Source organism: Lingula anatina, chromosome 10 (assembly GCF_051362555.1).
Source record: "Lingula anatina isolate TDL-2025a chromosome 10, LinAna3.0, whole genome shotgun sequence".
Taxonomy (NCBI): Eukaryota; Metazoa; Brachiopoda; class Lingulata; order Lingulida; family Lingulidae; genus Lingula; species Lingula anatina.
In genome coordinates, this window is record NC_141776.1 from 13008657 (window position 1) to 13030911 (window position 22255).

The following is a 22255-nucleotide window of genomic DNA, read 5'->3' on the forward strand; positions in this document are numbered from 1 at the left end:
TCATGCCATTACGGCATTACTTAGATACAGTTACACCATTATGTAAATGAGGGTCTGGTGTACTTGTCAATATGACATACTGTAAGCCTGCACCCAGCAACTTTTTGTAACGGGCATTCTATTCATGGGGAATGGAACCCCCCTTTTTTTTCGGTGGACTGAGTGAAGCTAATATCACAGTTCTTTTATGTTTATTATGGACATAATTATTAAGGTAGGTTTCTCAGAAATAAAATGCTTACTAATTTCGTTTTTTTTTTTTACTGCAGATTTCTTTGAATGATGTAACTTCATGAAATAAAATGGGAAATGTGACATCATCTGTGCGTGACTACCTTGGCTATGCACCAGAAGCCAGTCCAGCAGATCTAGTGGACACCAGTCCTAGTAACACAGAGGATGAGGAGGAGAGGGAAGACGTGGCTCCTGATGATGTGTATTTAGGTAACATTTATTTGAATATAAGTCCCAAGAAATGGTGGCCCAAACATAATGAAAATAATAGAAAAAAATGATCAAATTGATAATAGAATAATGTCATTTAAATGAAACTAACATTTACTGGCTCCATAAACACATGAAGATAATAAAATGTTTTATATCTTTCGTTTAGAGCCTGTGGAAGGCATTTCTTCTTTAGATCAACCAAATAATACTCAGGCAGCTAAGCAGCTAGAACGTAAATGCCCTAATGAAGGCCTGGTATGGGACATTGATACCTCTGATTTCAACAAACCAGCCACACAGAATACAAAAGGAAAAAAGAAGAAAAAGAAAGCTCAGGATGGTGAGATATAAAAATGACTGTATCTAATTGATAGTTTGGAATTGGTCTCTCCTTTTGTATTTTTAAGGTACCTCATAAATATGCATTCCTTTTATTTTAAGTTCAGATTTTTCAGGTGTCCTTAGTGTTTAGTTTTCATCCTATTTGCATAGTATTTCAAGTTATTATTTTCTGATTTGACAAGTTAGTTAAGGCAAACTTACCTGTTTTTCATAAAAAGGCTGTTGCTTTTTTCAGCACAAACAAATGAGTCTGCCCCAACCAAGAAGCACCTTAGTAAGATAGCCCAGGCAAAGTTGATCAACAAGGGCATTCCTTACACACCCCCCTCCAACCAGGCCACAAGTGAATTGATGGCTCAGAGAAAAGTCCTAGATCTGAAAAGATGGTGAGTGTAAAGGTACAGCATTTGTGGGTTTGGAACATATCATTGGATATTAGACTGGAAGGTGTAATATGAGCAAAATGCCTTATGAATTGGAGAGTAATTTACTCCATGATAGAGTAAAAAAGATAGTGGTTATCGTGTATCTTGTGTATTTTGCCTTTCCTGTATTTGTGAATAAATTACAAATGCCTCACTGTCTCATGGTGTATCTATTACAAATTTTCATTTTGTGCAGTACTTGTCTATTATATCAGGTACTGTATGAGTCGACCCCAGTACAAGACATCGTGTGGCCTGTCTTCTGTGGTCTCCTGTTGGAACTACCTGTTTAGCAAGCTGGGAGTTGGAAAGTAAGCTGTTTTATACAAGAATCAAATTGTTTAGTTAATTAATTAATTTTGTTCTTATCAATTTCCATGTTTGTTGCAAATACTTAAATGATATTTGCAGAAATAAAAAAATAATGTACAAAAAATTAATAATAATGGGTAATTTTCATTTTCAGTCTCCGTCCTATCACCCAGGAAGAGGCTCTAGTCATCCTGGGGTTCCACGGCCCAGACTTCTCTGCCATACGATTTGGACCGTTCACTGGCAATGCTACACTCATGAGGTACGTTGCCTCACTCCCAGATGCACTAATTGGGTGTCCACTAGATTTTGAGCTTTGGGAACACTTTTTGATTTTGTCTAAAGAAAGAGAAAATAATATAGGGCAAGTCTTTTTGAAATTGGGTATAATTTTTTTAAAATAAAATTAGAGACATCCAGAAGTTGCATAAATTTAAAAGAAATTAAAAAAAGGTTATTTGCAAGTGCTAGTAAGGCCCATGTCAGACACTGAATGTTGATGAGTTGAAAATGACAAGTCTTTAAAAGGAGTTAATGTTAGAAATATTTACGTGCTTTTGTAAATTTTGAAATATAATTTTGATACTTAATAGAAAACTTCATAATTAAAGTTTATTGCACTGTATTACAGATATAATTGTCAATGTTTATGTGCATCGTTGCAGGTGGTTTAGACAAATAAATGACCATTTCAAAGTCAGAGGAAGAACATACTACCTATACAAACCCAATGGGCTCAACAAAACCTATGGGGTTTCCTCTGAAAGTGCCTTGAAGTCTTTAAAAGCTGGTCTTGCTGGGGACGAAACTTGTTTCATATATCACTGCCAGAACCATTATTTCTGTCCCATTGGGTACGAGGATGTTCCACTGTTAGCCTCTGATGCCTACAGGTAGGGGATTTGGGTGGTGTCAGTGTTCTATTGTCATGTAGAGTGTATACACTATAACAGTATGTAACAAAGTTGCCAATATTGGTTCATTTTTGTAGTGACGAGTGAGATTAAAGGCTTGCAATAAATGTTTAACCTTGTATATAATAAAAAAAAGTATTTTAGGTAATTTTCATCAAATTTGACGAAACAGGTAAGTTCTGTCCAAAACTGTTCAGGAAGTTGTGATCTTTAATTACCTATAATTCAAGTTTTTAAAGTTTCTTTTTACCTTCACGTGTTATTACTAGCAGTCTCTATCTCCATTTTAAAAGTTAATTAAAAATTACAAATTTCAAATTCAAAACAGGTGTGTGTGTGTGTGTGTGTGTGTGTTTAAATTACAAATTTTGTTGACATTTTGTGACTGAAGTTGAGTTTTGTTAAATTTTGATAGGTGTCCCTTATCCCAAGAAGAAGTAGAAACATGGATTCTGATTGGAGACCCGAGTAGAAAACACCCAGGAATGCACTGTAAAAAGTGAGTTTCACTGAATGTTTATATATGAGGGGATCATTTTAGCCAAGAATTTCATCAGTTGGGTTATGCACTCAAAGTTACAATCATCTTTTTTTTTCTGTCAAAATTTCTTTTTTTTTTTAAATAACTTCTTATGTGCTACACGTCGTGAGCTGTTTAATCACCTTCAAAGTTAAATCCTGACTTTTCAGATGGGAAGATGTCTCAACAGACCTGAACTGCCAAAACCCAGACTACATGGACATCAGGCGTCTGGAGAAGGGAATGATGAAGAGGAACACCAAGAAGGTTGGCGGAAACCTCCACTGCATCATGGCGTTTCAACGAAGCCACTACAAAGGCGTTAAAGACGTCAGAGATTCCTTGGAAGTTGGGGCTGGGGGAGAGAACAAATGGACTGAGCCAGTTTCACAATCTGTTTTATGTAATAAGCGGGTGATAAAAGTTATTGAGAGCGAGGAAGTGCCTTCGTCTAATTCTGAATCTGAGTGTATGTCAGAATCTGAGGACTCCAGTGATTAGAAAAATGCTTGGTATTAGAAAACAGAGTTGGGAGTGTGTGTGTGTGTGTGTGTGTGTGTGTGTGTGTGTGTGTGATTTAGTAAAACCAATATCAGAGAACTTTACTCTTGACTGTTACGCAGAGTTTAGAATAAAAAATTTGATTGATCAAATGCATGTGGAATGCACAGTAGCAAAGATTTTTAAAACAGAATAATAGTTGTTGCAATTAGGCTCTCATAGATGCACAGGCATTTTTATATAATTTATTGCATCGCTCTCAAAAAATTGTGTTTCTATTTACTTCATATATATCGTAAAAGACTTTAACACAGCAAAGATTTTTTCCTTTGTTTTATTGTATGTTTGTACAAATTTGCACATTGTGCAACATTTGTTTAAAATTTTATAATTATTTATTTGAAAAAAATTTTGGTTCAAATTGTGTCAACTTTTTTAAGTTGAAAAACTTTCCGTCCAACTTAACAGGGAACTTTGAATAAATCATGCATTTGTATTGTTACATCAACTTACATGTAAATATATATATATATATCTTGATACATATAGTAGTGTATTCTTATACAGAAATATATTTTGTTTGTAAATTATTGAAATTAATAAGCTAATTAAGTTATTGACTTTTAGTTAAAAGATTATATCTTACGAATGTTAATGAAAGTTCTGTTAATATACATTCAGTGTTTGAACTTTTTAACACTATAACTATATTTTAATAAATATTATTATGCTAATAAAATTTGTGAAAAATCACCAAGTACATTTTAGCATTAGAATCAGAATGTACTTACCTATAGATAAATAAAACATTTTTTTTTTTGTGTCTGCAAAGCACACTTTGTCAGTTTTTCATAGTAATAATAATAATAAACAAATTAATAAATATAAATAAATAAATGAAACCTAAACTTATAAAAATTTAAAAATACTGATACAATTAGAATTCTAATTAAAATTAAAACTTTTCTCAATTTTTCATTAGTCTCTACAGAAAAAATGTAAATATATATACATTTATTTTTTTTTCAAAATGGAAAAAGGGAGTAGAACGATTAATAAACGTGGGTATTCAGTTTTAAAAAATGGTAATAGCTAGTAAGCCTTTAGTGTTGGAGTTGCACGTTGCAGCGTCAACCTCAACCTGAAGCAGACAGTCTGAATTATAGCCTCAAACCTAAATCCATATTTGGCATATAATTAAATATTTTTATAGTAAAGAATAAAATTAAATCAATATCATCAGTTAAAATTGTGATTTATGTGTAAAGCAACACAATATGATGAGGGTAATTTTCGTTATGGGATTAAAGAGTTAAGATCCAAAAGGTCAAGGTCGCGCGTCGTCAACATGGCTTTTGCACAGTTGCTCGCCGGTTGGGTCCAACTTTTGGTCCCACAACCTTGTTTTGACAAATTTTTCGTAGATTTTGACTTCTTTGACGGTAAGTGCTAGTGTTGCTCTCATTTGATTAAGAATATGGGTTATATTTTTCAGTTTTAAGATATCAAGGTACCGGCTTGAAATATGGATCTTTACCAGTTTTGTCATACAGTGTGGACCCCCCTCCGCCCCATTTTCAATTCCTTTAGAATCTGTTGCCTTCATTGTAGCAGAGGCATTTGTAATTTCAAGCATTTCAACAATGAGATATCAGTAAATGAACTCCAGTGCATCCATTGTAAGCAGTGGCATAAAATTTGGTATGCTATACGATAATACCATATATTATCTTTACACAGGCCAGGCTAACTCTTAGCCTTAGCCTTAGGGGTGGAAATTGCTAGCTTTTACTTCAGTTGAAGTTTCATGTGATGTTATAAAAACGTATCCATACAGTCACAACTAATGTTATAAATGGATGATTAGCCATTCAATCCAATTAATCTGCCAGTGAAATTATGATTTGGATTGAAGAAATGCATTTCATCATTATCAACTTGTAGGTACTTAATTATGTTTTCTTTGTCAATAGTTCATGTATTTTTGATTTTTTTCTATTTACAGTACCATGTTTGAAGATTGTCATCAGCAAGTGTCTAGGATATGGGATTATCCTTGGCTCAGTATTAGGTATGCATACTTAGACTGCCTCTTATCTAAACAGATTTAATTTTAGAATTCTCATGTCCACTTTACAAAAGCTATAAGCAAAACTCATTTACCATATTTGAACATTACATATAACGAAACATGGCCCATCTCTGAATTGCTATACTTTTCCTTCTTTTCGTCTTGCTAGAAATAATGAAATGGTAACAATATTTCCACTATTTTGAGTTGAAGTACTGGAACATGAAGTACAGAATTTGAAGCTAGGATTTTGAAATTCAGTTTCTTTCTGAGGCATGCTGCGTAGGCTCCATAGAATTATTTAAAGATCAATCTGAACAAAATTATCCATCCAAAATTCAAGTTGGACAGTAGCTCATGGCCCAATGGCATATAATATAGTGTAATGTCACATACTTTTTATTCACTTGATAATTATTTCAGTGAAAGTTCCTCAGATTGTCAAAATCATCTCAGCCAGGAGTGGAGAGGGTATTAGCATGCCCAGTACTGTGTTAGAGCTCACAGCTGTGATAGCCTCTGCTGCTTACGGATATGCAAACAAATTTCCATTCAGGTGAGTGGGGGCCAGTGATAACGTTTGGATTAAAGGGATATATGATTTAGTTGCAAATGATTAGCCAGTTATGTAGACTGCAATGTCTTCCTATACATTTCAAAAGGAAACTTTGACATTTTTTTATTTGTGAAATTTAATGATGCTTCAAGGTCTGATTTGGGAAAGATTTACAGGTTTACAAGATGTGTAGACGTACAAAATATGAATTTGGAACACTCCTTTCTTGGCCAAGTTAGGGATGAGCAGTGTTAAAATATGTTATTATGGGTCCATTTTTTAGTTGTTAAAAGAACTGGAGACTGAAAATGGGTCTTTCCCTCACTATCTTTCAAAGCTGTTAAGATTATTTTTGTTCAAAAATGAACCCTCTAAATAATCCACCATTTGTCTTTTCAGTGCTTACGGAGAAGGCATCTTCATGATGATACAGACCCTACTGGTGGGGTGTCTTGTCTTGCACTTCAGTGGCAACACAGGTGGCGCCCTCGGCTTCTTCCTCATTGTCTCTGGTATAGTAGGGTTCCTGATGTCTCCGGCGGCACCGCTGTCACTGCTGTGGGCACTCCAGGCCAGTAATATGCCTATTGTGGCTTTGAGCAAGGTCTGTATTACTTCACATTATTCACAGCATGACATAAAGTGATACTTGTACTTTATCTTAAAGAAATTTTGACAGTAAATAGAAACTTGTACTGGTTGCAAGTAACTATCAGTTACAGCACCCCATGTTCCATGCATTTCACTTATTCCAGTATTTCATTTTCTCAAGATTAACATTTTAAACTTTTAATTTATTTACAAAAATGTATATACAAAAATAAGAGACTGATTGCAGCATGTGTTGCTAAAGAAATGTTTTGCTAGTTGTGATACCATAAGGAACGAGTCCTGTAAATTGTGCTAGACCATACCAAGACACTGTGGGATGATTTCTTTTCCTTAAAATTGGGATGATGTTGGTTAGTAGCTAGATTTATACCCCAAAATTAACTAATAGAATTTTGAAAACCTGGTTTAAAGCACACAAAGACTGAGCAGTGTCTTAAATTGGATGACTTTGCTTCAGATGATGGTACCAAAAATAAGTTGAATATTTTTCCTGAATTCTTACCTTAGTGTTTTAATTTGTCCCAGTTTGCCTCTGTGCCAGTTAATGTTATCAAAAGATACTGAATGGTTTTTTTTATCCACAGATGATCCAGGCCTTGGAGAACTTCAAGAACCAAAGCACAGGGCAGCTGTCAGCCATCACAATATACCTACTGTTTCTGGGATCTGTGGCCAGAATATTCACATCCATACAGGAGACAGGGGACAACATTGTTATCTTGACTTTTGTGGTCTCCACAATATGTAACGGCATTTTAGCCATGCAGATAGTACTCTACTGGAATGCTGAAAAGAAACCCAAGAAGGAGTAAAAATTAGGGCATTTACTTTAAAGAGATAATTGTTCTTTTTGTAAATATGTAAATGCAGAGAAATACATTGTGTGAACTTGGGGTTTAATTTAATAAGAGGGAGATGGTTTGATGGGTCACAGGATCAGTTTTAGAGAATTTGAAGTGTGGTAAAGAGCATTTTAACGATGTTCTTGACCAAGAAAGTGACTAACACTTTTACATTCAAGAGATTAAAGGAATCATTCCAAGACTCGGTATTTTTTTTTAATGGTGGAATTATGATTTACATGCTGGATATCATAATGAATAATGCTGAACACTTTATAATGTTAATTTATAGACTAGTTTCTGTGACAGAACATAAATATTTAGAAAGTGAATAGGGGTTTGATGGAGGGGGGGGGGGGGGGGTGAAAAACAGGTAGCCCATTTCAGTTATCTACATATACAGCCAGACTTGAACTGTGTTGTAAAAACCCATGAATGAGTATTTTTATCAAAAACAACTAGATCTGGCAGCTGTTGATAAAGCTACAATCAATAAAAATCGATTTGTTACTATTATATTGAAATTTGTTGTTTATGTAATAAGAATCGGTGGCAATTGCAAATTTACAAAAAATAAATAAATAAATAAATAAAAATAAAAAAAATAATAATAATAAATAAATAAATAAATTAAATAAAATAAATCAAAAATAAAATTAAAAAAAAAAACGAACGTTTTCTTTATCTGTTTTAGTAGTGATTTTTTAGGAATAGAAATGTTTTACATGGAAATAACATTACAATCTCCCTCGTACAGAACTGTAAACAATATCGGTATTTCTGCCTGAGTTTCTTAGGTCAATCAGGGACCCTGTTAAAAATAAGTTGCTTTTCTTTGAAAAATGTAAAAGAATTTGCTGGAAGCGCGCATAGATATTCAAGGTTGACTCTTGAAATTATGCAGGCCAATGTTAAACCATATAATGCGGTAGATGTGACTTTCTGAGATGTGCTGATTGTGAAGTAAGCGCAGCTGTAGCAACGCGGAGCCTGAGCTGTGGGAAAAGGGCAAAAAAATGTACAGAACTAGAAAAGCACTCCGAGATGCGCAGACCTCCGCCAAGACAGCAAAGTCTCCATCCAATGCCGTTTCACCCTAAATTTTCATTTTATAATGATTTAGTTTTTTGATTTTTGATTATTAATTGATTATTGATTGATTGTTGATCCGAATCACCACCAAAATCAAATCATCTGTTCCTTGGCCCACTTCTGACAGTTCCTGAAAATTTCATCAAAATCGGTCCATAACTTTTTGAGTTATGTTGACGACAGACAGACAAACAAACAAACAGGGGTGAAAACATAACCTCCTTGGCGGAGGTAATTAGCCAAAGAGCCTGTGAATATATAGTGAAAAATTCCCTCTGTGACCCTGGAACGAGGCACAAGATTTAAAAAGCATTGCTGCTTCTTTTGAATTGCAAAAACTGTATTGTGCGAAAATAAAATGATCGATCAAGACGTGCTTTCTCTCAGCACAAAATATTTTAGGGTGTTGGCGGTGGAGGGAAAAACTTACCGAAGGTACAACTTTCCGCGACTTTTGTGTATGCCAATTTAGGTTTATAATGTAATGAAATCGTGAACGTGGCCGCTATACCCCTTTCAAAGCCTGTTGTAAGTTTTCCATGTATGTTTATTGCTTTACCGCGTACATCTTCCATTTACATGTATTTGAATTGCACTAGATAAGGTCAAATAAGACACGTATGTGAACGGTAATAACTTTTTCGTAATGCACGCAGAGGATCATGTGTACCATCTTAAAACCTCTCTTAAATGGTAAGTCTCTACAGCTTACTAGGCAGGTCAACTTTCAATGCTTATAAATGAAGTATAAATTTTCTACAGTAAAACCTAACACCTTATGTTGTACACTATATTGGGGGTATATCGAACCTAGAAAAAGTTGCACAGCACAATCAATATCAAGACAAATAGGTACAAGAATTTGATCTGCGACACATTGTTGTCGTGTATTGATGGTTAGTAGCAATTAAAGTAGGCAACCATTCATACTGTGGAGCCGAAAAGATCGGCAACTCTGTAATTATCAGTGTGGATTGAGGGATGTGTCAGGGGGGTCCTGACCCCCCTTCGATATCTGAAAAAAAATCATACCAAGTAAAAATCATACCAAGGTAAAAATGGTAAAAATCATACCAAGAATTTTGACTAGCTGATTCATAGTTTTAAACCATACCAAACTGCACCGTTCGCCCTGTAAAATACCAAAAAAATATAGGGGCTCTTTGCCGGGCCCTGAAACCCAAGCCAAGGGGGTTGGGGGTGGCTTTGTATCCGCGGACCCCCTTCAAATAATCCTGGATCCACCCCTGACTCCTTGGGTCATTCATCACTATGGTTCTCAATCAATTCTTGCAATTGTGCACACGTTTTCATACCTGAGGTGAACTTTAGGCCGTGTGTAAACCTATAGAAAGCTTTATCCAGTAGGCATGCCTCTTTCTAGTACATGAACTTTCAGAAGACCCACAGTGACGTCAGGAAAAAATAACTCGAAAATACTTTTTTTAATTAAACCTGTTTATTCAACGTTCTTGGTGATTTCGGCACAAAAGTCCGCCCATTCATTGTCTACTTTAGTGGTTGCATGAAACGATAACATAGTATTCATGATAATCATGGGTTATAATTATTCACAGTGACGTCATAGTTCTCCCCGCCTGTATTGATTCTGCTCGTTTTTTATCTTTATCGATATATTTTCATTAACATTTCTTATGTTAGAGCAATTAGAAGCTTCTGCAAGATTCTAGAGTGAAGATAACAGCAGATACTAGTAAGTGGATTAAGTTAGAATAGAAAAAATAATGCTAATTTAGGTTTAGCATTATTCAGTTCGCATAATTAATTTGAATTTAATACTAGAAGACGTTCGAATAAGTAGAAAAATGCACTTATTTCTTGAAAAACTATAATAATTTATTAGTATATGCTCTACTTGTATATATATCTAGTGGAAAACACACCCGGAATTTTAAATCCAATTCTCTCGAAAACAAGGTGCGTGTAAAGGTAAGCACTGTAATTCTTTAAAAAATCACTCAATATTACTTTATGTTATTGCTTCTGACACAAACAGTTATAACCATACTACTTTCATCACAAAACATGCATGCCCAACCATGCAAAACGTTTTGACGTTTGCCGACGGCTTCAGCGGTAAATGGCACAAATATGGTAAATGACTCAAGTTGCAGTTCGAATTCATTTATACCATGAGGAATTGATACTGTAAGCTAGGGATCATTCTTGGTTTCCTCGGGCGGTACTTGTTGGGCATCAGATCTGTAGCTTGTGTTTATTTTGATAAAGGAAAGGGAAAAGAGTGAAATACTTTTATGTAGGTTTTAAAGGGGACAATGCAACTCACAAGTATATAAAGTCAAGTAGACAAACAATAAAACAAAAATATGCTGTTTTTTTGGTACAACTGATCATCTTGGAAAAACAAACTTTGAACAAATTGTTTCGATCTGATTTTAAAGATAAGAACAATAAAAAGTCACCAGTTACAGAGTATCATTAGGTCACAAACTATATTTCAAAAATATTTCGTCCATCGATTTCATCATTGATCCACAGAAGCTCGTATTCTTTGACCCGCATTCCTCTACGGCAATATATTACCTTTTGTACAGAGAATCGTTTGCAGTTGCACTAGTACTAGTATGTGCACGTATCAACTTAAACTGAACAAACAAACTCTACTTTAACAGTCCTTGTTTTGGCAAATAGTATTTATATTATTGAACTAAAATTACAATTTTTTTCCACGCAGGGAGTGCTTTGTAAGATTGTTTGCTTGCAGGAATATTTAGTCTTTTATTATGCTAATAATAAAGAAATAGCAACCGTTCGTATGCGATTCATATTTCACAATAAATGCATTGTAAACAACTCACAAAAAAATGATAAATTTCATTTTACGCCAAAACGACCATTATCACAATTATTCAAGAATCTGTGCTTGTCATCAGACAACGTGGACCTTTATATATGTGGCTATACCTCCTTATAATGTCTTTTAAAAAATTTATTACAAAAAACTTAACTGTTTAGAAAGAAAACATTGAATTACTCTGAATGTCGGAATCCATGGATTCATTAACCGTTGGTAAGAATGGGAAAATTGCCGTTTTCCCCGAAAAATAATTTATTCGACCAAAATGAACACTTGCTATCTCTTTAATCACACTATTAACCTACCCCTTCTGTTATCAAATCAATGTTTGTAGTTCATACAAACCTCGTCTCCATTTTAGCTTAAATCGCGGAGACAAAAATCCAGACAATGACGGTAAGAAGAGGCATACTGCGGATGTTGGAGGTGAATGAGAATTGTGACCTACCAGAAGACATCACCTTATGGGGGAATCTAGACATCAGCAACAGGCGGATGACTAAACTGCCGTCAAGCATTGACAAGTGTGTTAATCTCAAGCTGATTAACATTAGTGGAAACGAACTGACAACACTTCCGCCATCAATAGCAAAGCTCAAACATCTTAAATGCTTAGATATCTCGCGGAATCTTTTTAAAGAACTTCCCGTCGACGTGTGCGATGTTCCCTGTTTGGAGGAACTGAATGTTGGTCGAAATCACCTCATTGAGATGCCCCCGGACGTCGGTAGAATGACCAAGTTGAAAACCCTTGATATCTTTATGAATGAGTTTTGTGAATTTCCTGAATACGTTTGCGATTTGACCCAACTGGAAAACCTCGATTTGGGGCGCAACAAAATTGCTAATTTGCCAGAGAGGATCAGAAAATTAGCCTCACTCAGAACCTTAAAGATCTATGGCAATGAGTTTACGGAGTTTCCTGAACAGATTTTGGGTTTCACGCTTTTGGAAGATCTAGATGTAAGCGCCAACAATATCAAGACTGTCCCTGAAGATATCGGACAGCTAACCAGTTTAAAGATTTTTGACATTTCGTGGAACGCTCTGGAAGACTTTCCCATCCACATTTGTCTCCTCTCTCAATTAATAGATATAAGATTAAATAAAAACAAGATTGGTTGCATACCAAAAGACATCCGCCGGCTTACCGAACTGAAATCGTTGAACATTGATCAGAATGTGCTCGAAGAGTTTCCTGTTGACCTATGCCATCTCAAGTCTTTGGAGGCTTTGTCCATGGAGTGGAACAACATCCCGGAAGTCCCTGAAAGAATCGCCAAATTACAAAAGTTGAAGACAATCAGCCTTAACTACAACAAGATTACCCATTTACCAGAGCAACTTGAACATCTCGGGTCACTTGAAGAATTGCACGTAATTGGCAATCCGCTCATTCAACCGCCCGAATCTGTATGCGAAAATGGGAAAGATGCCATCTTCCGTTTTCTACGTGGACTCAGAGAAACCAGAGCAGTTAAGGCAAGTAGACTGCAATTAAACTTACTCGGGGAACCGACAGGTGGTAAGAGCAGTCTGTCAAAATCGCTTCAGAAAGGGAAACCGATACTGACGGAGGAGGCGGACAGGACCCATGTGATAGAGCTAGCAGCCTGGAGCCCTGATGAGGAAGTCAGTTTTAACATCAATGACTTTGGTGGCCATGATGTGTACAAGGTTGGTTTCCCTATCTTCATTCACAAAAACGGCGTTTCTCTTGTCGTATTTGACCTCTCCGCGTATCAGTTCACAAAAGAACACTACGAAAAACATGTTGGCAATTGGGTGCGAACTGTCCAATCACGGACCCCCGAAACTGCCGTCACCATCGTCGGCACGCACCTTGACAAAGTTAAAGAAAGCAAGGCCAAAGAGATATGTGACGACTTGCACGGGAGGCTGAAGGAATACTTGGACACAAAAGGGAAGTGGATGCAGGATCAGATTTTTAATTTGGAACGCAAAGTTGGCATGGAGCAAGTCGCAAACAGCCACCTGTGTAACCTGTATAAACAGAAGATAGAGCATCTTCGCTCATTGGAAAAGGTTGCGACCAACGTGCACAAGAAGATATTTCTTGTTAGCTCTGCGGATATGACTGGCTATTCAGAGCTTATTGCTCATCTCATGAGTTTAGCCAAGGAGAGGGGGGTCATTTTACCTGGAATCTGGGTAAACGTCATGCACGAGATGGAGCGCATTAAGTATGAACCAACGTGCAATACACTAGCCTTGAAAGATGTTGGGAAATATGTCAGAAACGTTTTAAGAGAGTACCAAGAGTCTCCAGTTGACGAGTACAAAGACACGTGTCCAGCAGGAGGATCCGAAGTCGCAGATGGCCCAAAAGGAGATGTCAGTATATCGGAGGAGGACATTGCATGCGCCGTTGAGGACATCCTAAGGTACATGTCAAGCAGCGGAGAAGTGATATGGTTTGATACCAGCACCACCCTGCGCCAAGTGATTTTTCACAAGCCAGAACTACTGGCTGACCTTTTGAAATCCGTATTGAACCACGACGTGGACCAGATAAAACAGAATCTCCTCGCGAAGCACACTTACAGCAAAAATACGTTTGAGAACATTTTACAAGACGTTCTGCTGAGAGGCATCATTTCCAGGGACGTGATGAGTAGACTTTGGCACTCATTCCAACTGTCTACCGGGGAACAGAACGCTATGATAGAGCTGATGCAAAACCTGGAGCTGTGCTATAGAATAGAAGGCGCCAGTTCTGTTGCCAAAAACAGCGACACCTTCCACTTTCCCTGGCTGTTGACCGAGACCAAACCACACGACTTGGAAAGTCCTCGAAAATGGCCCGAAAAGTTCTCGCCTGACACCTTCCAGCTGAGTCTGGAAACACACACCCCCTATCGGTGTCCGGACGGGCTGTTTGAGAAGCTTTCAGTGAGACTGCACAAACACCTGGGTATGTTCACCAAGAGAAGATGTGACTGGAAAGACGGCGTGTATGCCGAATCTGCCGCCGGTACTATCCATCTCCGCCGCCACCAGGACAGTAGCGACTGGGTGATCACAGTTGCCGTGCGGGGCAAACAGCTCCCACGCCTGTGGGAGATGCTTTTGAAGCTGCATCGAGACCAAATGGACATCTTGCAGTATGAATGGCCCGGAGTGTCCTATGACAAGTACCTGCTGTGCCCGCACTGCGTCCGGGAGTCGAATCCATTTCCTACCACGTTTCCGGGCGAGATATTGGACGACCCAGAACAAGATGTCCTTGAGGATTTCTTGCCGTGTGATTTTGCCCCCGATGGGTGTATTCCGTCAACCCTAGTGTACCCAGCAATATCAGGTAGCGTACGGATGTAGACATGTACTTTATGCACTTTAATATATATAGTCATTGTTTCTATGTACTGATAATTTGGTATGATCATTATAATGATTACAAAGGTACATATGTAGACATTATGGGACTTGCACCTTAAACGATCAACGTCATTCGATTGGCCTATACAGATATTTAATGTTTTTCCGCAATTCAAATGAATTAGCTGAAGTGTGAATGTCTTTCCCATACAGCAAGAGAACAGTACAAATGTTGCACATTATCATTTCCTATGTGTTTTCACTTTCACTCGTGAAGAGTGTAAAGATTTATACCTCCAGTTCTATTTTTCAGGACACCATGGCATGACGAAAGAACACAAGAACATGCTGCGGGGAAACAGGGTGGATTTCGTGATGAGCCTTACAGAGCCTGGCGTGAGAGAAATACTGGACAGACTCAGAGGCGAAGGCATCTTCACCAGTGCTGAAGCTGAGCTGATCGTAGAGTGCTGCACACAGCAGGAAAGAGCAGAGACGCTACTGGACATCATAAGGTCCAAGGAAGATAGGGCGTTTTTCATCCTGCGCGATTATCTCAAAAACAGCGGTCAGAAGCATCTTGCTAACTTGCTGAGTAAGTAGGATGGCGACCTGTTTGTAGATATTGGATAAACGGCATACATATATATATACACCGTGTGTGCAAGTGTGTTGTATTGAGCGTTATTTGAATGGCTTGGGCAAAATTACTGCATAATTATTATAACCTGCTTTGCAGTGGATATTTATAGGGAGGATATCGAACAAAGTCAGCCTATGCTGTCTTGTATAAAAAGTTTAAACAATAGTTGTTTTTATTTTGCTTTTATTCACTTATGCTACAGTCTGTGGTTTGTTATGTTTTTTTTTATACTGGATATGTGTTCATTCAGATAGGTAGAACAAATTTTGTATGTACGCGTACCATGTGCTAAGCGCTATATTTATAGGAATGTATGTATGTGTGTGTTGTATTTTACGTTTGTAAATGATATCGTAAATTAATATAAATGCTTATTAGAATGTATGTAATTTACGTGAGCGTATTGTATTTTACGTTTATGATTTGTGAATAAAATGCTTATTGTGCAAAATAAGGTTATTTTGACAGTTACACATACTGCCTTTTATAGCTTCTCTCACTCTTTCTGCATTAGGCTACTTTAATCAAGAAAGTCTTCGCGTGCTCTTAACCAAAGAGAAGAATTTCGTGCCATAAATCCAACTTGTAAAGATCCAAGTTTCAGAACTTTGAATTATCATATCTTGATTTTACAGTGTATTTTATTGCGTAAGGTTTTTGAGGCGTCCAACAGTGACTGTTAATACTTGTACTACTGAATGCTGCAGACGCGTGGTGTCCTTGCCTGGTTTGGGCTGATCCCTAGAAAAAATATTATTTAATGACAACTCCCAGAAATCCGTCATAAATTGCTTCATTTAAGGGCAGACTGTCAATCATCTTGACGCAATCGAACACCAAAAATTTTATAAGTAAGTATAAATGCGTAAACCAAGGGACGGAAGAAAAATAAAAATAAACTTTTGAATTTAAATATATTTTATTGATATCAATAATTGTATGAGCACAGTTTTAACACGTCTAATTGAGCTAAATTGAGCAATTGGATGAAAATTAAAAAGGCTAGAAAAGCTTTCTTAGCAAGACCAGTAAGTGATTGTCAAACTAAAAGATAATCATCAATTTGTCAATTTGACACTTGAATTTTCTTTTATAAATTGATATCGTAATTTATATTTCTTTTGCAATCATGTTGATTTTTCGGTAAAGGCAAAAAAAAAAAAAAAAAAAAAAAAATGAGTCTTTCAGCCTGAAAAATTACTTCCGATAGGGTACAAATGAAAGATTTACTGTATATGTCAGAAAACAAGCATTGCATTAAGCACAATCAGTACTGTCATTCTGAGTACAGGTAGTTTATAGAAAGATTAATGCACTGCAAATAAGAAAAAATGAAAACATAACAATATTTCAATTAATTAGATACGTTAAATTCACCATAGTCTCTCTCTCTGTGCTGTCAATGCCTCTCCACACACCACGTGCACATCACGTGCAGGCCACGTGGGGACCACATGACCCAACTCTGATGTCTTATGTTACAATATTTGGCACTTATAGAAACTCACCTAGTCGCGTATAGATTTAACGTTACAGTAAATATACACACGACACATTGCCCAACGATTTTGCATTATGTTTAACTTATTGGACAATTAAAAATATCTGTGCGGAGAAAAGAAACAGAGGCAAGATTGCTGAGATCAAATTTAGAAAATTGAGCACGGCATCCTATACAGAATGTAAAAAGATAAAAACTATTATATAGACACGCTAAAATTATATGCCATAATTACTCCAAACGTGTTTCTTTTTGGTGATTTTGATTTTTCTCATGTTCATTGAACCATATTGCATAAGTCCAAAACAAACATTTTCATTGAGCAAATGCCAGCTATGAGACAATACAGTCCTCAAATATAGATACACGTACGACAACTTGAAATACAATACAATATTAGGCAGTCACACTGCATAGCCGATTCGTGTTACATGTACCATTTACACATTGGTACATCTTAGTGTAATAAATACTTTAGCATTCCCGCCACGGAAAAGAGAAGTTGAGCAAAAGTGTTTGTTGACTAGCGTTATGCGAATTTAGCTTCACAAACATCATAGCGCAGATGCATTGTATAATATGTATATCATACATTAGTATATATATATATATATATATATATATATATATATATATATATATATATATATATATATATATATATATGCTTATGCATACCGGTATGTCATACGATCAAATGGGTCGAACTGTTTAACACCCCGCACTCAGTACATAAATTATAGGGGTATGACCAGAAAAATAATTTGTTTTGGGGGAAAAAACTTTGTCAACAAGCCTCAAGTTCGAGTGGTGTAACATTCAAGAATCAACTGGTGAAATGCATCTAGCGACTGATTGATTGATTGAACAATCTACGAATCAACCGGTGATGTCTACTTATCGATATTCTGATTGGTCGAATTTCTACGAATCAACTGGAGACATGTAGCGCCCGGACATGAGTCGGAGAGACGCAATATCTGGGGGATCGAATTGCGACGCTCTGTAATTGGTTTCCGTTTTAAAACTTTGTCCATTATTTTGTCCATTAAGTCCTGTTAAAGAGGGTAAAGAGGTACCGCCGGAGGTCGTCTGAGAGCCTCTAGCGTTTGGGTTCCAGGTTGGGAGATGCTGGGCCCAGGGTTGACGTATACTTTTATCTAAGAACGTATCAGGGTAGTTGAACGCTTTAAAGCCTGTGGGATCGCGGCCGTTGAAGTGAAGGGTTCCGACAGACGTCCAGTTTGACCCCGTGAAGGCCCGTGGTCTGTGAAGCTGGCGATCGATCTCCGCAATGGCGGCTGGAGCTTTCCACGCTGAAAACAAGAGTATGGAAAATTAGCAGCTTTCATAAAATAAGTTTTTACCTTGAAGACTGCTTTGCATACCGCTCTTTTTTCTTTTATATTATTCAATCTTTCATATAAATTTCACAGTTTCCTTTTTTCAGAAACACTTTAAAAGATAAAAAGTCGAGACAAGAACAAAAAACATCTACATCAAAATTAGTAAATACTTCAGTAATGATAAGTGATAAATATATCAGTAAACAATCAGATCAAACGACTGATTAACTTGTTATTAACTATTTAAATAAGTTAATAAATAACCGGCATACCTTGTCTTATAAAAGGCAGATCCCATTTTGGATCGTGCATTGCGCGCGCACCCGGAAATTCGTAGGGCCATGGCTTGCGGGCTCTCTCTGGCACAGTTGGAGGATTGAAACTCTCAGAAACCCAGTCTGGGTGAATGAGATAGAATCCTCTCTGATTATGTGTGTTCTGGAATGGTAATAGTGCATAACAGTGAACGAAAGTCGGAATTTTTTTTCTTCAGTGATTTTTTTGGTAATGCTTTGTTTTAGTTCACTCAATTTATTTGATTTTTCACTCTATGTTTATCAAATTCATTATATTTCATTATTCACTATTGTTTGTACTTATATTTAATTACATATTTCACTATGTTTAATTTCAATTTTTCTTTATACTTCATGAAGTATACTTACGTGGAACAAGCAAGCATCGTGGCGATATTCCCACTCCAGCTCATCAAATGACATGGTAGGATTGCGATTCCTGAAAATATACGAAATTGTAAATGTGATTGAAATATTGAGTTACGTATGCAATATAATATATGGCACTGTGTGTGTTTATAGTGTGTGTGAAACGGGGAATAAGACTTAACTGAAATAATGTCTTTTATTATTTATTTATTTATTTATTTATTTATTTATTTATTTATTTATTTATTTGTTGGCAGACCGGCATATATCAAACAGTTGGAGTTTATTCTAAGAAAATACATATACTTGAAGCCAAGTCTGTATGTGTAGGCCTATATTAAGATAAGCGAAAATAATGGGTGTACTGGTTTTTAGGTCAGATTAGTGCGCTCTCTCTCTCTCCCTCTCTCTCTCTCTCCGTACTTTTACAGGTGAGTGTGCGGGTGTGTTTTTGATTGTCTGTGAAGCAACTGGGAGGACCAAAAAGATTTAGCCGAGATGCGTTTTTGAAATCGACGTGACAACTACAAGTACATAAACTATCGTCCCTTATCGTCTAAAACAGTCCTTCACACAGTAAAGTCGATACTATTTCGATACTTGATTTATTGGACCATTTCAATGTGGAGAGTAAGTCAACACACTGCCTAGCTACAAAGCTTTCTTCTTCCATGTAACTTATCGCCTGTGTGTTAGCTAAGTTGTTAAATCTGGACTGAGAACATATGAGTGGTTATTTATGAACAGACTATTGTTATAGTTAAGAAATACGTTCCATTAAATTATTTCTGAAAGACACGTAAGTTGACAATATAATTAATGAATGAAATATGAATAAATAATTTAATAAACGACGAAAGAGACGGGAAAATGAAATAATATTTATGATAATAAAAATATATATACAAGTTTACGTTTCAATTAAAAAATTCCAAGAAAAAATAAAATTCAAAGTTATGTTGACACATAAAAATGTAAAAAAAAAATTTTTTTCAAAAGATAACTGAAATCAAGCAATCGAAAAAGGGCTGGAAAATGTAAATAAAAAGGATGAAAAAACACCATGGAAAATTGTCAAGTGTCGTCACAGTAAGCCATGACTCTAAATATTTGCATATTTCATTCACCACGCGCAGGGTCCAGACATAATACAATAAACCAGGTGCTTTGATAACGCTGTTGGTGACTCTATTTAAATTGTGTACTCACGCGCTTTTACATGTAAACAGCTTAGCATAATAAACCTCCCATAGTTTCTTTGATATGGAATGCCTCCCCCCACCATGCGTCATTGTATAAAAACCGGTGCAAATACGATAAAGGTTGAATCGGTTCCACAGCAGAAGAGAAATTTATGATACAAAATGGTCCAAATTATATTTGCAAATTTCGATGCCTTTTTTTTTTTCGATGTCAAATAAACTAGATTGCGTCAACGTATTGATTTGCATTTGTAATCAAAGTTTTGTTTATGCGATGTCACGTTAGCAATTTCCAGTATATGGCGCTTTACGAAGCAGCAAGTGCATCGCATACCCACATTAGATAGTTGAATACACTGTATAAAAGCAGGCACTCAATTAACTGAAATGGTGTTATGCATTTTTCATTTATTATCGGACATTTTCTTGATTTGTGTTTAAATAATTAATGTGCGAGGCGTCGCAAGTGGAAACTTATCTTGGATATTTATCGTTAGACGGGGGGATGGCAATAGGTTTTCCATTAAAAATGTACAGAACCTGGCAAAATTAGCCAAGGTTTCAGTCTATACAACCTAAGTAAAAATTGCAATACGCTAGGCACGGTGAATAGGCTCATTATATGTTAACAATGACAATTGCTGACAATTTTTCAGGAGTGCTTGTCATTATTTTCCGTTATCGTACAATCAAAATATAGAAATACCTTCAATTGAAATATCGAATTACATGTCAAAACTTTCAAATGGCGACTCAAGTTGAAAAAGCGTGGTTCAGCAATCAGGTCCAATTTGCAATTAGCTATCAACGATAGCTCTCAATGAGTGAAAGCGATACTCAGTGTTACAATTTCTCTAATAATGCAGCGTGTCACTTACCATAGTCCACCAGTTGTGGCCGGGCGTTGAACAGCCACGGGTCCCTCGAATCCAGCATGAGGCATTACGGCTGATTATTAGATTTGATTGAACACTCGGAGATATTGTCACTTCGAGTTCAGCAGGACCGCGCCATCGTTCCACTGACCATTGTTTCCATGCACGCAATTCACGTATCCAAGCCGGTCACGTGATACAACAGGTGCGACGCCCGGTAGATGGCGATGCAATCCACCTGTTACCTGTTGGGTTGAACTTTGATCCCATGAGTTTTTACGGTGAGAGTGTTTATTTGTACACCTGTGCAGCTTACGTATATCGTTTATATGCCAGGCAAAAAGAACGTAACTTAATATATTTATCGTATTGGAAATCCATTGTTTCTTCCGATAATTTCACGCTTTATATTCTTTTATCGCTTTTTGGTGAAAAAAGCCTAGTCGAAACAAGTTTATGAAGGCAAATACCGGTTTATCGTCTCTTCGATAACATATTGCTCCTGGAATTTGAAAATAATGAAAACATCTTCATCAAGGTAATTGTGTGTCACTTTTCGGAGTTAAAATTCGCAACATAAATACATTGTGCGACTCAACTGTCCCCTGACGTTTGTTAAGACGTTTGTTTGATAAAAATTTATAAATATATAAATGAATAAAAAATAAACAAATGTCGATTGTGGAGTTGCCCCGGGTACTGTAAGACCATACGAGCAGTTTTGAGAAGCAGGAACCCAAGAGGGGGGCTTAAAAAAACAAAATGTATGAATTGGAGAAGCAATATTGTGACGTGGCTTTTGAAAAAATTTGCTATAATCCTACCGAGGAGACAGCACTTTTTGATGAAAGGGTATGACAGTGGATGGTGCCATGCCGGGTAAGCTATTGACTCTATTCAAGTAAGAAGAGGTGCGATTTCCCTTCAAGCAATTGCGAAGATGCGAATTTTATGAAAAACATTGGGGAAATAAAGCCGCCGGTGATACTATTTCTTTTCTTCTTTTTTTTTCTTCTGAACGCGGTTTTCAGGTGGTATGACTTGGTACTATACCGGGAAAGTTACTGAATCAGAGATCATAAAGAAGGCAGGATTTTACTTTTGAAATTGGTGTATTGATTAATAGCTTTAATTAATATGTGTATTGTACAATACGTAATAACTACAGCGGTGTCGTATTATATGCGACAGACGTGACCGCAAGCTTAAGA

General features: G+C 36.5%; 4 protein-coding genes across 6 annotated transcripts in view; 3 read left to right on the top strand and 1 right to left on the bottom strand.

The window, feature by feature from the left end:
• LOC106178420 (basic immunoglobulin-like variable motif-containing protein) overlaps nt 1–4289 on the top strand; it is a 38713-nt gene extending 34424 nt beyond the window's left edge. For all 3 annotated transcript variants that reach the window (XM_086997370.1, XM_013561572.3, XM_086997369.1), the window contains exons 2-9: nt 270–444; nt 614–787; nt 1025–1175; nt 1430–1525; nt 1681–1788; nt 2192–2419; nt 2856–2939; nt 3131–4289. In XM_086997370.1, the coding sequence (XP_086853496.1) occupies nt 303–444; nt 614–787; nt 1025–1175; nt 1430–1525; nt 1681–1788; nt 2192–2419; nt 2856–2939; nt 3131–3461 (1314 nt within the window). In that variant the 5' untranslated portion in view covers nt 270–302 and the 3' untranslated portion in view covers nt 3462–4289. The remainder of the gene's footprint in view (nt 1–269; nt 445–613; nt 788–1024; nt 1176–1429; nt 1526–1680; nt 1789–2191; nt 2420–2855; nt 2940–3130) is intronic.
• A 493-nt stretch (nt 4290–4782) lies between these two features.
• LOC106178407 (mannose-P-dolichol utilization defect 1 protein) lies at nt 4783–8058 on the top strand. Its single transcript, XM_013561559.2, has 5 exons — nt 4783–4903; nt 5467–5532; nt 5956–6088; nt 6488–6692; nt 7285–8058. The coding sequence occupies exons 1-5, from the start codon at nt 4810–4812 to the stop codon at nt 7510–7512; spliced, it is 726 nt and encodes a 241-aa protein (XP_013417013.2). The 5' UTR covers nt 4783–4809; the 3' UTR covers nt 7513–8058.
• Nucleotides 8059–11838: 3780 nt separating this feature from the next.
• LOC106178406 (malignant fibrous histiocytoma-amplified sequence 1 homolog) lies at nt 11839–16470 on the top strand. Its single transcript, XM_013561558.2, has 2 exons — nt 11839–14795; nt 15126–16470. Exons 1-2 carry the CDS (start codon nt 11864–11866, stop codon nt 15413–15415), a joined length of 3222 nt encoding a protein of 1073 aa, XP_013417012.2. The 5' UTR covers nt 11839–11863; the 3' UTR covers nt 15416–16470.
• A 333-nt stretch (nt 16471–16803) lies between these two features.
• LOC106178418 (uncharacterized) lies at nt 16804–21234 on the bottom strand. Its single transcript, XM_013561571.2, has 4 exons — nt 21048–21234; nt 18968–19037; nt 18575–18740; nt 16804–18272 (listed from the first exon to the last, which is right to left on the bottom strand). The coding sequence occupies exons 1-4, from the start codon at nt 21110–21112 to the stop codon at nt 17881–17883; spliced, it is 693 nt and encodes a 230-aa protein (XP_013417025.1). The 5' UTR covers nt 21113–21234; the 3' UTR covers nt 16804–17880.
• Nucleotides 21235–22255: the final 1021 nt, after the last annotated feature.

Bases quoted from the DNA above. Each gene is read 5' to 3' on its own strand.
- LOC106178418 (XM_013561571.2), bottom strand. From the start codon at position 21,112: ATGCCTCATGCTGGATTCGAGGGACCCGTGGCTGTTCAACGCCCGGCC. The intron at 19,038-21,047 runs GTAAGTGACACG...GTATATTTTCAG, and splicing joins GCCACAACTGGTGGACTATG to GAATCGCAATCCTACCATGT. The intron at 18,741-18,967 runs GTAAGTATACTT...TTACCATTCCAG, and splicing joins ACGATGCTTGCTTGTTCCAC to AACACACATAATCAGAGAGG.
- LOC106178407 (XM_013561559.2), top strand. From the start codon at position 4,810: ATGGCTTTTGCACAGTTGCTCGCCGGTTGGGTCCAACTTTTGGTCCCA. The intron at 6,089-6,487 runs GTGAGTGGGGGC...TTGTCTTTTCAG, and splicing joins GCAAACAAATTTCCATTCAG to TGCTTACGGAGAAGGCATCT. The intron at 6,693-7,284 runs GTCTGTATTACT...TTTTATCCACAG, and splicing joins CTATTGTGGCTTTGAGCAAG to ATGATCCAGGCCTTGGAGAA.
- LOC106178406 (XM_013561558.2), top strand. From the start codon at position 11,864: ATGACGGTAAGAAGAGGCATACTGCGGATGTTGGAGGTGAATGAGAAT. The intron at 14,796-15,125 runs GTAGCGTACGGA...TCTATTTTTCAG, and splicing joins AGTGTACCCAGCAATATCAG to GACACCATGGCATGACGAAA.